General features: G+C 41.0%; 1 protein-coding gene and 1 long non-coding RNA gene across 3 annotated transcripts in view; both read right to left on the reverse strand.

The window, feature by feature from the left end:
* The window catches only part of LOC310825745, an 835366-nt gene that overhangs the window by 547721 nt on the left and 273087 nt on the right, over positions 1-14558 (reverse strand). The gene's annotated exons all lie outside the window — the stretch shown is intronic.
* The window catches only part of IMMP2L (inner mitochondrial membrane peptidase subunit 2), a 456796-nt gene that overhangs the window by 166699 nt on the left and 275539 nt on the right, over positions 1-14558 (reverse strand). For both annotated transcript variants that reach the window (XM_083699542.1, XM_083699543.1), the window contains exon 4: positions 3474-3539. In XM_083699542.1, coding sequence (XP_083555668.1) covers positions 3474-3539 — 66 coding nt within the window. The remainder of the gene's footprint in view (positions 1-3473; positions 3540-14558) is intronic.

A 14558-nucleotide genomic window follows, 5' to 3' on the forward strand; every position in this document is an offset into this window, starting at 1 on the left:
TCAGGTTGAGCACGTTCAAGTTGCGCTCCACGGTAACCCAGAAGTAACGGAGTGCGTTACTTCCGGGTTTCGCCACTTGCGCATGCGCAGACGCTCAAAATGACGTCACGCGCATGCGCAGAAATGGCAAAAAGCGACGCGTGCGTGCGCAGACGTGCCGTCACTAGATACGTTTGCTTCTGGATGCGAACGGGGCTCCTGAACGGATCCTGTTCATATCCAGAGGTACCACTGTACATAAAACTGGGATACTCCCTGTCTGCAAAGAATTGTGTGTGTATCAGAACACCCGCAGGTTACCTGTTACCTGGGTCACCATGTAACAGAAGCTGCAGCTTGGGAAAAGGTTCTTAAGAAGTGCTAGAACATTTGTGAAGTATTACAAGTTGGATCTGAAACCAAACATTGTAGTCCAAGTGTTCTTGTTCAGAACACTCCGTTCTATTACCTTCCCTTGCAGTTTTCCATTCTTGCCCACCCCCAACTGTCAGTCAGCGTTCAGTGTTGACAAAGCACACCGTGATTTAGCTTTTCCTGCCCTCTCTCTTAGCATTTTTACTGATGGTGCCATTTTATGTTCCTCAAACCATCCCTCTAACTATGAAGTGCCATTTCCCAATCAGACCTCTTTGCCTGATGCTCAACATTCCACTCATCCTCTTCCTTGATGCATTTGACATTCTCTCACAGGGGGTCTCTACCAAGCATTTCCAGGTGTCTCACCTTAATGCAGAGGTTTTCAACCTTTTGGGGTCCACAACTCCCTTCACCAACTACATTCTTTCTGTGGCACCTCTGTGGCCTGCGAGCGCTCCAGTTGGAGAACAGCCTTTACCAAAGGTGTCATGGGCTTTGAAGACTCTCAAACTCAGGACGCAAGGGAGAAACGTGCTAAGAGGAAGGCACGCTTGGCAAATAAATCCACACCGTCATCAGCTCCTGCCCGGGAACCAATGTCCCCACTGTGGAAGGATGTGTGGATCCAGAATTGCCCTCCACAGTCACTTACGGACTCATTGTTAAAACTGTGTTTATGGAAGACAATCTTACTCAGCTATGAGTGATCGCTGTTAAGTTGTGGGTGAAGATATCAGACAACACAGCGATTTTTCAAACAGCTCTTGTTTATTCACAGGCCCAGAACAGAACAGAACTGAAGGGTTCAGCCAACCTGCTTATATAGAGCTCCACTACAAAGCAACAGTAACAACTTTCTGTAACTATGCAATCACTGAACGTCACTTTCAATTCCTTATTTTCATATGTGGACCTGAGTGAAAACTATCTACAGTATCCCCCTGCTGGCCCAGGGTGAGAACTTCAGTACATAACAATCGCCGAAGAAGAAGAAAGAAGAAGAAAGTATGTCACCCCTTGCTTGCAGAGCTGGCAGCCCCTTACCCCTTTTTGAACACCCTCCCTTGTGGAGTGTTCCCTCAGCCTCCACTCCTCTCCCCTCTCCTTGGGAGTCCTCCGGGCAGCCACAGCTGCCACCCCTGGTATCTGAGCTTCCCCCTGCCCCAAAACGAGGTTCCTCCTCACACTGCCCCACAGGGTCATGGGAAGCACCCATGGCCAGCTCCAGAGACACCATTTGCCTGGGGAGCTTGTAGCCAGGGCTACTGCAACAAACAGCTGTGCAAAGCCTTTGGGAGGCAGAGATGTGAGAGGGCATCAGAGGAGGGAGCAAAGGAAAGAGGGATGGAGGGCAGTGTTGCCTGCAACACCCCTGACCATTTTTCAAGGCACCCCAGGGTGCCACAGCACCCTGGTTTAAAACCACTGCCCTAATGAATCCAAAAGTGACTGACCACAAAAATGGCTTTTTGTTACACAACACATGGGCAATGGCACATATTATTTGTTCCCCTTAATATTTCCCAAAATATGCAGTAAAAATGGATGAAATCTGCTCCCCAAAGCTCTATGGTAGAAACACAGCTCCTGTCAACTTGTGGAAGTCTCTCGTCAAACATGTAACTTGTTCAAAATAATAATCCTTCCTACCGCCAATTTGGTATGGACCATCCTCAAACTTACTTCTCCTACACTGTCAAGTTTCATGCCAGTCCATTGAACCATTTCTAACTATAAGCTTTAGAACCTATTGCCCCCAATTTCTCATTAAAATGGCAGAATATGATTCTGCCAACTCACCCTTAACATATGGCCTAAAATCATCATCATAACTGATACATAAACCATAAAATTACAAGACACACTTTATTTGGAACTAATGACTTTCTTGATGTGGTTACTTACTTTATCTGTAGTGCTCAGCAAATATGAAAAAGCAAACTAACCTAATTTTTGTTAATGACATTAAAAGTCTGTTTTTTTTAAATGCCATGTGCTTTCAACATATAATTGATAAAGCTACTTTCAAATAATCCATTCAGATAAGGCATGCTAATGGTGTTCTGACAGGAGGTGACTAAATAGAGTTAGACAATCCACATCAAGGCCACTGGTGGTCATTGTCACAGTTTGCTAGTAGAATTGCTAACACACACAAAAATAAGAATCACAGAGAGAAGGATATTTACAACCTTTCAGGTAACCATAGAGATGCAATGCTGGAGGCAAGGCCATATCACTTATTACTGTGTGCCCACTAGCTGACTGGTTAGCTGCCCTTAGTCACATCAGCAGCCAACACTATGTGCTATGTGCTTGCAACATCCTGAGTCATGGACGGCAATTCCATTCCCACCTAAGTTTCACTGCAGAGGTGGCCAACTGCACACACTAGCTGTTAATTAAAGGCACTCATGTTCCTCATCACATTGTAATTGCAAATGTTTCTATGTTTATCAGATTAAAGATCTCCAAAATCCAACACATGCAATAATTTGAAGCTACAAACATGCATGCAAGTTGTTAAATCTCTTCCTTAACATACTATTCTGTACTGTTTGGGTTTATGAATGTATCAGTTAATAACAAAAACCCAAACAGCACTGCATCAATTCAAGAAGAATTGAACTTAATAATTTTTAGAACTGAATTATTGCAAAATGCACGGATTTATAGCATCAATGACAACTTTGTTAATGATTCATTCTCTAAGTCAACCTTCCCCAACTGGGTACAAGTCCAGAGGTTTTGGGACTATTTGTTTGTTTGATTCCATTTGTGAGTAACTTCCTATATAATATCTCAAAGTGAATTCAGAGTAAAAGCATAAATGAATAAACACAATTTCATATATGCAAACAATTCCATATATATATCCAATTAAAATCCAATGCAAACACAGACTGGGATAAATATATCTACTTAAAATGCTTTCTGAAAAGTTGAGGTCTTTAATGGGTGGCTCATTAAAAAAAAGATATAGCATTGATACCCCTGTTAATAATATACAGCTCCAAAATGACAGGATATCAGTTGCCTGGGTTACCACCTCAAATTCTACTGAAAATGTATTATATTCTTATAGGGAGTCAGAGACAATGGCATACCATACTTACTTTATAATGTCTCCTTCAAGAGCAATCACTCGTTTAATGATCTTCTGCTCCGGGTTTCTTGGAGACCTGCAAAAAGAGGGAAAAGGTGATTCAATCAGCAAAGTTCTCATTGTTTTAAGGAAATGAAAAGAAAATCAGCTATGAAATGAGGATTGCTTAAGTCATCAGATGATTTGCTATTCTGCCTGATGTGCATCCGTCATCATCCTCTTGCTAAGTGAAGTCACTGCTGTTGCTCACATTTCAGCCCACCGTAGTTGAAAACCACTGCCAGAGAAATAGATGAACGGGCCAGGGTCATTTACCCTCTTGCTGGTGTGAAATAAATGCACAGAATATTCAATGGTGATCAGGATAGATTGAAAATGGATACATTTATTCAAAGAAGGATTCACCATTAAATGCCAGTGTTACAGCATGCATAAGCATTCACGCTGGTCATTTATTTCAGAAAATGAACTAAAAATGAAATAAAAATTAAATCATCTGGCATATACAATCCTCCCCTATGTAAAATATTATTTTTACTGAGACAATCTAACACAATCTGGAAGGAACACCATATAGAAATGGCCAGCTATGATATGGCGGCGGCAGCAGTTCTACAACTTTATGTATATGTCAACACAGAGCTGACAGTGAGAAAAGATAAAGCAGTAATGCTGTGCTCACACAGCAGCTTGCTATACTAGCTATTCAAGAAGCAGTAATAGGGAGAAAACAGTATAGCATCAGGTGTGGTTTGTAATACATTCCTGGGTTCTAACTAGAAGACCCTGGTTACAAGCTAGTCCAACTTACAAGCTTGACCAGTGTTTATTTTCCCACTCAGCAGTGGGGATCCTCAGCCCAGTAGGCCATATGAGGTCCAGCAGGGGTCATAATTTAGCCTGCAAGCCCATTTTCCACAAACCATACCCACCCACCCTACATACCCAGAAGTAGACTTAAAGGAACAAGGAGCCTTTAATTGAACTTCTGATTGTGATTTGCATTTGTTTGAATACACACATGACTTGCATTTGTTCAAAATTTCAAAATTGTCCTTCATCCAGAAGGATCTCAAGGCAGCTCAGAGAGCTATACAGTGGTACCTTGGGTTACATACGCTTCAGGTTACACACTCCACTAACCCAGAAATAGTGCTTCAGGTTAAGTACTTTGTTTCAGGATGAGAACAGAAATCGGGTTCCGGTGGCGCAGCAGCAGCAGGAGGCCCCATTAGCTAAAGTGGTGCTTCAGGTTTAGAACAGTTTCAGGTTAAGAACAGACCTCCAGAACGAATTAAGTACTTAATCCGAGGTACCACTGTACAACAATAATTTAAAACCACAGAACAGATAGTTACAAGAAAGGAAATTCCAACTAAAGATCAGAAAGAACTTTCTGACAGTAGGAACTTTTCCACAGTGGAAGAAACTCCCTAGAGAAGTGGTAGAGTCTCTCATTGCTTGGAGGTTTTTAAGCAGAGCTTGCATAGCCACCTGTCATATATGATCTAGTTGAGTATCCTACATTACACGGGGTTGAACTAAATAACCCTCAGGATCCCTTCCAACCCTACAATTCTATGATTCTATGAAATACAGACAAAATACAACAGCAAACATAAAACACCCCATAATACAGAATTTGGAACTACCTAAACAAATTGTTTGAAGTTCAGGATGTAGAGATGGGTTTTGGCTTGGAAACAGAATCCCAACAGAAAACACCTGTGCCTCCGAGTGGAGAGAATTCTACACCACTAAGGAAGGCCTTATCTCACACCACTATGCAGCAAGCCATCCCCACCAGGTAAACAATGAGGAGGAACCTCACTGCAGATCCCAGGGTCTGGTCAGCTGAAAAGAATGAAAGGTGTTCCATCAGATACTTGAGTCTCAAGCCATTTATAGTAATCTAGATGAGAGGTTATAAGGGCAAACCGCTCTTTGGCCAGGCTATGCTAAAAATTCAGTTTCCTCACACACAGTGAAATAAGTTCATGAATTAACCAACACAGTAGTAAGTTTCATCCTACTAAATAATGTTTATATGAGCAACCAACATAAAACTGACCAAGAAGTTACCAAGAAGTTTGATTCTATTTGTTTAGGCTTGAATCACAACAATGGTGTCCTGCCCCACTGCAGGTGTTACTTAACACAGCAAAGGCAGGTGGGTTGTGTTCTCCCTTATTACGGCTCCGGTGGGTTTTCTTGCATACACTGCATAAAATTATGACCCCATCATTTCCATGTTTTCTCCTACAGTGGAGATGAATGAAAAGTTAGCTGGGATTTCTGCATTGAAGGATTGGACTATTAGGGTTGCCATATTCTGAAGAGCACATTTGCTGACTTCTACTTTTAACTATAGATCACTATGACTCTACCCATGAAAAAGAGGATGTGTCCTGGAAAAAGAGGACATATGGCAACCCTACGTCACTAGATGGCCCTTTGGGTCCCTTCCAACTCTACAGTTCTATGATTTTATATGAGAACTGAGCACTCACATTTCAAGGGAGAGGGTAAGTGAAAGAAAGCTGAAACTTGGGAATGTGTTAAATTTGGGGTTGGGTGTGCGATTTACCACCACTGCCAGGTGTCAGCAGCCACTATTTCCACCTACAAGACGTGTTGTTTTACCAACAGGCACAGATAAAGGAAAAGGAAGAAATCAGATTTGTTTTATTCACTTCATCTTACTGGAAATTACACTCTTTCAGCAAAATTGCTTTTAAGCTACATTATGTATAGTTCATTTGTGCTAATGAAGACAGTCATCAAATTTTAAGTGTACCCTTTCAAAAATTCTTCCATAGTTTCACACTTTGTTTTAAAGGTTATTCGGAGCTCTCTCCCAAACAACTTTCATTTCATTAGTGTATACATATCTTAATGTTGCTACTGACCTCATGGTTCAATTTACCCCAATTCAGCAATAATCACAATGACCTTGAAGAACCATTATTCTCAATCTGATGTAAGAACATCCACAGACAAAGTGATTACTTTTCTGCTAATAATGACATATATCAAACTGGTTTCAAAAGAAGACACTGAACATTCACCACAATCATTAATGGCTTTCAGTGATTCAAATCAGAATATCGTCTTGTTTTTCTGGGTAACAGAATTTCTTCTAGGAGGGTCTGGTACCAGATTTCTTCTAACATTCACCCTTTAAGATGATGCCATCTGCTATGATCCTGCTACACTCTAGTCTGCTATATGAATGAGCTGAAAATGGGACCCTCCCAGGACACCCCTTCTAGGTGCGAGTTATGCTAAATCTGTGAAATTGATGCACAGATTTAAAAACAACAACCAATAGTAATCCATAATTGCCTCTGTCCCTGAACTGTTGGTACATACTTGCTTCCCTGGGCTCCTTCAGGAGCAAGAGGGGGATCTAAATTAAATAAATAACAAACTCCAATAAATAACACTGCCAATTGTTGTTCATTCTTTTTTCCAACAGTGCACAAGAATCTAGCATCATGACTTCCGCACCTCTGAATTCTGAGACAATCATGATGTATCAGCAACAGCAACTTTGTACCCTGTTATCAGCATGGCATCTCTTATTACAACACCAGCTTTGAGGGTTGGACTGCTACATGTTTCTTTGCTGCCGCCACCTCCTCCTCCTCCTCCTCCTCCTCCAATCCATTCACTTTAATAATGATAATCTTTCCAGTACCTGACCAACCTTATGACTGTGCATGGAATCCTGCGGCTGAGATTCAGTGGTGGCGTCCAAGCTGCTGAGATGAATTTGGAGTGGAGTCGAGCAATAACAGCTTGACTGGGACCTCACAAGGTGTATATATCCACATATGACACATACTGTACACATTCTACTCAGGGTGCTGGATTACACAGAGATAAAATTGGAGAGAATATGCTAAAACTGGCCCCAAGCAGCGATTGAAGAGCTGAAGTTTGCTTAAGTATACTGAATGGGCAGCGCTCATCTCCACTGCAGATAACGGTTCCCAAAAAGCTCATTAACATTTTATTAATCATTACACTTTTATAGCAGTGCCACTTTTCCACTTTTTGATTCTCTCTTTCCTTTCCTCATTAGTTAAGTCTTTATTTTATTTTTTTAACTATCTGCTTTCAAATAGCTGCTTAAAGCAATCTGAGCTCAGGAGGCTGGAAAAGAGATCTTGCTAGAGTTTTCCCCATACAGGTGCCCATGGAGGTCTAGCTATAGATCCCTGCTAAGCAAGGGAAGGTAGTTGCTTCATTTTAACTCTCACAAGGGATTTATGAAATGTCTCCTAATACTAAATGAGCCAATTTCCTGCTGGGCATGAAGTCTTCTGTTCTAATAAAAGAGAGAGTAGCCCAGAACTCCTGGATAATAGTCAGATATGATAGTCAGATACAACAGTGAAGCAAATGCAATTATATTTTTCAACATACATTAGTACTTTACTATCTGAAGAGCAAAGAAATTTGATTTCTCTTCCATCATGAGTCAGTCTAGATTATGTCTCCATCGTAAAAGTGGATTCTGTTTCAAAGGGCACACAGAGTTCATGGGTATAAGCAGGGAACAGAGAAAGGCAATCTGATGCTATTGCTCATTATCAAGAATCATTCAATGCAATATAAAAATAGATGAGGCTAATATGCCCAAGAGAATATCTCATCCCATTCTATCTTCTGTCATGATCTTCAAGATCTGACACAAAGTCCTCAACAATTTGAACATAAGCACTGCAAAGCATCGTACATAGACTGCACCCAAGCTGTTCTGCTTCCAGTCCACAGAGATGGTTAGCATATTTTGGAAGCAGGGACGAGGAATGTGTGGCCATCAAGATGTTGTTGGACTACAACTCTCATGGGAGATAACAGTCCAATAACACCTGTAAGGTCATCGATTTCTCTCCCTCCCCTGCATTACAAGATCATTCTGACTGGCTAGCTAGCTTCTAGGTACCTGGGAGTGAAGTTTCAGTTGTTATTATATGCTGTTTTACTTGGCTATTTTATGTATGTGCATTTTCAGTTAACCCAATAAAAGCATTCAGCAAATCAGAACACGTGAAGAGAGGAAAAGGTGAGCATAAAGAGTGCACGGCTCATTCATTTAGCACCAAACCATAGTTATGTCTGAAGTGAACCATTGCATGTTTAGACCAGAACATATTTTTTTTTTCTTTGAAAATTTAGTTCTCTAATATATATCCTAATGGATTGTCACTTTAAAAATAAGCTAGTTTAAACAAATATTCTGCGGAGTAAACAAGTATGCTATCAATAATGGCAGAGATTTGAAGCAACTGAAATTCTTCAGATGCTTTAAGATTCCCTCTAGACTCTGTGTTAAGAAATGGACTTCAGTCTTAATGAACACAGATGCAGTGAACCATATGGGGGAAATCCCCAACACTTCTCATATACATCTCAGAAATGTAGAATTTCACTTAATTGAGAGGGGAATTATGCCAACTGGTTGAGCAGAAGCTTCAGTGAGGCTTGATGAGTGCAGCATTTCCAGTGCTAAAAATAATGTTTTAATTGGGGTATTTCACAAGACTAGGAAAACTATTTTTGTCACAAATAACTATTTCTCTCTATAATGAGAAGTTCTGAAACTTAAGCGGACTTTCACCCCCTCAAGAAGTTTACAAGACAAAACACTAAACTGTGTTGTTGTTTTTTAAAGTAACAAAGAACATCCTCAATGTAAACATTATACCCTGAGGCTGATAAAATCCAGGCATTAGAGTACCACCCTGAACAACTGGACAAATGAAATAATGTTCTGAATTGATTCAATATAACACAACACCAACCACAAAGTGCAACTGCTTGAATTAAACTGAAATGCAATTGAATCTCTGTCTAGCGTACTTTGCCAGGACATCGTGTGCCAGGAGATCTATAATGGCAATTGTGTTTGTGTTTTTCCCTTGCATCTGATGATACCAAGTTGAAAGCAGGACACAACCAAGAAAAATACCAAACAGGACAAGCCTACGCAGCCTATATGGCAGAGGCGCTTATAGACGGTGGTTCATTGACTGCAATAACCTCTTAAATTTCTCCTTGAACCGATTTCCTGTAGTTCCTCGGTGTCTTTGGTGTGCTAACGAACCCACTGTGCTTTGGGTAAGCAACCGTGTCCCTATACAGCTCTCATATCTTCAAGAGAGGAAGGCTCTTTTTCAAAGCTGTTTCATATCAGAGAAGAAATGAAAAGAGAAGCAGCAGCAAGGTGCACCTTTTCCCCTAGTTTCAGACTACAGCATGTGACTCCACTGTGTGATCTTAGCTTCAGCAATCTGAAAAATGAGTTGCCCTGCTTACACAAACTGGGACATGAGAACCCCATAGGCACTTCATGACAACAGTGATTATCGTCAATATATTTATATTCTAGTTGTGCAGGTAGGCTTCTCCAAAGACCTGCTGTGTGGGGGTGGGGGAGTGTGGTAGAAATCCATGTCATAAGGACTCATCTCCTCAAGAACTCAACAAAGGTGAAATACTCAAAGACTATTCATTCTCCTTGAAGCATTTCCTAATTGTTCTGAGGAAAAGATCAGGATCAGCACCAGTGTTCTTAAACTGCTTTGTTCATTCACTCTTACAAGCTAGGTTTTTTCAGTTTTCCAAGGGGTGGTGATGTTAGTCTGTCCCAGCAAAAAACAAGAAAGAGGCCAGGGGAAGACTAAAGACTAACATATTTGTGGCTTTCATGGACTAGAGAAGGGGCAGAGAACTTGTGGCCCTTGAGGTGCTGCTGATTATTTCAATAATCTCTAGCCAATGGCCATGCTTGCTGAGGCTGATGGGTTTTGGAGCAACTCTGGGACAGATTCCATACCCCCAGACTAACACCTCCTTCATAAGATGCTCCAAGTGTTATGCTCAGTTGGGAAGTGTATATTATTTTTATATGACAGCAGGTGGGAGATTAAAGAATGAGGTCAGATTCTGTAGCTTGACTTTGCACATGCATGTTGTGTGTGCTCTGAATAGACGGGCCTTGGACACCTTATGGAATCTGATACTGCCCCATCCACTACAGACATTGTTACAGGTAAAACCAGTCCAGTTCAAAACTCCCATTGTTCTAGGAGCATTTTGCATCAGGGAATTTCATTGTCTGAGCAGTTTCTGAGCTCTGGGCGCAGTACTGAGCCTAAGATTTCAGATTAAAATGGAAGAGTAGAAGGAAAGGAGGACCTTTTTCTGCCTCCCCACTTCCAGCTACTCTCTGAAGACTGTAGAAGAGACCCATTTAAGAATAATAGGGGCGTGGGCAGGGGAAGAACTAGATCGTGTGAAAAATGAACATAATATTTTAGCTACAGTTCATTCATTTTCAGTTTTGTATTCTTGTTATAAAAAAGTGTGCCTGGACATTCTGTCATTGCACCCATAACCTAGGTTGCAGGTGCTATTTAGCTCCTAGCTTTCAGATCTCCAGCACTGTTCCATTCTCTTTGGGACCAAGTAGAGATCCTTCTGCCAAGGAATATTTGTGTGTTTACTTTGGGAACGATCAGGAGAAGTGGCTTAAATTGTGTCTGACATGATAGGTGGCGGAACAGTGCAAAAAATTATAAGAACTGGGAAGCACGTTATGGAAATAGGTGATTCCAAAAGGCTCCTTAGAGCTATGGGGCTGGGAAAGGACCTTTTTTTATGCTTGGGCAGCTCAAACACCTAAAGCCATGGGACCTGGGCAGAGGGGGAGGGTAGTGAGTTGGATGTGACTCACTCCACATCTAAAGGTGTGGCATGGGAGAATCAGGCAGGTAACACTGCATGCAACATGGAGAGGGTAAGCTCAACCATCTGGAGTAACAGTTGTGGGGGGAATGATGATAACTGGCTCCTACCCCAGCTGTAGTTTCCACACAGTTTAAAGTTCTGCAGACCTCCTCTGAATGCGGCTCTAATTCATCCATCTCCCCACCTCTTTCTTCCAGATGGGGTCACAATGAAAGGCAAAAAACCCACCAATGGTCTGTGAAAATTATGTTGCAGATTAAATGTGTGCAAAATAGGCACAGTTACCATTCACAGCAAGGGACGCGGGTGGCGCTGTGGTCTAAACCACTGAGCCTAGGGCTTGCTGATCGAAAGGTCAGCGGTTCAAATCCCCGTGATGGAGTAAGCTCCCATTGCTCAGTCCCTGCTCCTGCCAACCTAGCAGTTCAAAAGCACGTCAAAGTGCGAGTAGATAAATAGGTACCGCTCTGGCGGGAAGGTAAACGGCGTTTCCGTGCGCTGCTCTGGTTTGCCAGAAGCAGCTTAGTCATGCCGGCCACCTTACCTGGAAGCTGTATGCTGGCTCCCTCGGCCAATAAAGTGAGATGAGCGCTGCAAACCCAGAGTCGGTCCTGACTGGACCTAACGGTCAGGGGTCCCTTTACCTTTACCTTTTACCATTCACAGCAGCCGTAAGTGATGGAAACAGAAACATCCTAGCTTCGTTGTTCAGTGCTGGGTTATTGGAGGATGGATATTCCTGGTTATGGCTTTACTGGTGGTAATACCTGCCTCGCCCCTGTATGAATAAAATCCATATAGATGTGCTAGTATTTAAATCCACAGGATGGAAAGTGCCCCATGACACTCAGGAGCATTCTTTTGGGGTTTTTTTCTTTAAAGATTTGCCTTGTCTTCCATGGTTGCTTAATGGTGCAAATTAAGTATTATCCGGTGCAGGGAATCTGCAGACATTTCTCTTTTTCCCTGTCACAGAATTGTATGAAGGATTAATTGCCTTCCGAGCATTTTTTCTTGCATTTTGCTGCTATCCTGTGCTGTAACACTGTACGCTATAAAAACTCAGCAAACAACATTCCATTTTACCATTTAGTAGAGTAAAACAAGCCAATGATATAATAACAAGCCAATGATATAATAACACTGCTGGCTTTTAAAACTTAAAACTATCTATCATCATGTATCTATCTATCATCTATCTATTAATATCAGCCATAGACAAAATTATTATTAAGACATAATGCCATAAAATCATCCAGAAGCAGAATGGAATAAAAAAGGTTTTAAAGCTCTTTCTTCTATAAACCCACAAGAGAGCTTTTGTATCTCCCTGGTGAAGGTACTCCAGAAACGCCGGGCTACCTAGATGTTTGGAGAGCTGAATTCTCAGCTGATACAAATGTACTTTCTGCCACATTTTGCACCAATTGAAGCTTCAAAACTGCCTTAATGGCAGCCCCATGTAAAGCACATTATCGAAATCCAGCTGGGATATAACCAGAACCAGAGATGAGAGCGGCCTTCTCTCAATAAGGCCACAGCTGGAGAAACAACAGAAGTTGGAAGCAGAACATGAATAGAATAGCTTTCTCATGTTCCCCAGCAACTGACACAGGAGGGATATTCAACAATTTGGGCAATACTGCCATTGGGAGCACCCAGGGAAAGACTCCCAAGCCTGACCATTTTTACTCAGCAAATCTATGGACGTTTTCATGGAAGAACTTTTCACTAAGCCTGCTGAAAACTGTTCAATTGCTAGTTCAGGAATTATAATTAAAGTTCATTCAAGGCCTGCTTTCTACAGTTCCATAATTATCATTTTCTTTCTATCTTCAGTCCTGTTTTCTTTTCCTTTTTCAGTTGCAACTTTGGTATGAGCCAATTTCTTGAAGTAGAATTTGAACAAAATAGTGTGTGTGTGTGTGTGTGTGTGTGTGTGTGTGTGTAAAAACTCAACCCACCTAACTTGCATTTTGCTACTTTCTAGTTGTTTTTGGTTCTGCTTGTTCTACGTATGGAGCTTTTTGTGGTATATATATATATATATATACACACATATACATACATTGCATATATGTGTGCAAGAAATCCAGTGAAAGTACAGTGAGCAATACCATTTCCAGGTTTTTGTGGAAATGACTCAAGATATAAAGTCAAATTGAAGACACTAATTAAAATGCTTCAGTGCAATAAAACTAACTGGTGGGTGGCAGAGCAATGTGACTAGTCAAATCAGAAAGCCTGAAAGTACTTGAAATATCTTGCAAAGTCTTCTGAATTAAAATCTCACTTTAATTAGTTCCTAGGCTTCCAGTCTAATCACTTTGAAGTTAAATGGCTGGCTGTTTAAGAATGCAAGCTGTCTAATTGCTACAGTTATGTGTATTTGACCTTTTCACTGTTAACAGTGAGACTCAATTAATTACTTGCAGTTTTCTGCAGGTTGTTTGACCTCACTTCCACCTAGTCCTAAAAGGGCATCTCACTTTGATCACCTTGACCCTTGCCTTCACATCAGACTCTGTTGGAAACTATGTCATCTGAACTTTTCATACAGTAGTCCGCTAAACTAATTCACTAGCACTAGATGACTATGTTGACACATATCTAATTATCTTTTTAAATAATTCCCCAATTATGCATCATTGTAAATGACTGGAAATTTAAGTGTTCCACTGATCAAAACAGTCTTTTTACTGCTGACCCTGTACCAACATCAAAACTGCACACAGTTTTTTTTGGGTGGGTGGGGGAATCCTTCCTTTGTGTAACAGTCTGCTGTTTTAAAAGCATTTCCATACATTTTTAATTCACCTTTTAAAACTACTGGTTTTTATAAACCATTCCATAGATACTTGAGACAAGTGAAAAAGGTCCTTTTTCTGTTTGGAACATCAGGTTAGCTTTGTGTGAGTGTATAACTTTAAAGAACTGGCTTTAGTTGGCTAAAAGAAGATTGGTAATAAAGACAATCCTTAAATCACATTAATTCTATTAAGGCATTACCCTCAGGCAAGGAGCAGGGACAGCAAGGCCTGCCCCCACTATCATATTTTTGACAAACCATGCTTTGGAGCTAAGCTTTAGCAGTACGAAACAGGCTGATCTACACACAGGGGGGAAATCGCAATAAATAAGTCATAAATTAAATTGTTATAACAAAAGAAAATAAACTATGCAAAATCACATAGACAACATTTTGGGCTCTACAGCACTCTCTGGTGTCACATGTTTATAACACATTGTAACATGGCTAATGTAGTTGAGTCCAGGATCTGCTGATGGACAGGTCCTCATAGAATTTAAAACACCCTTCGATTTCTTGGCTGTG

The sequence above is a fragment of the Podarcis gaigeae genome (genome assembly GCF_964106915.1).
Source record: "Podarcis gaigeae genome assembly, chromosome: 10".
In the NCBI taxonomy this organism is placed as follows: Eukaryota; Metazoa; Chordata; class Lepidosauria; order Squamata; family Lacertidae; genus Podarcis; species Podarcis gaigeae.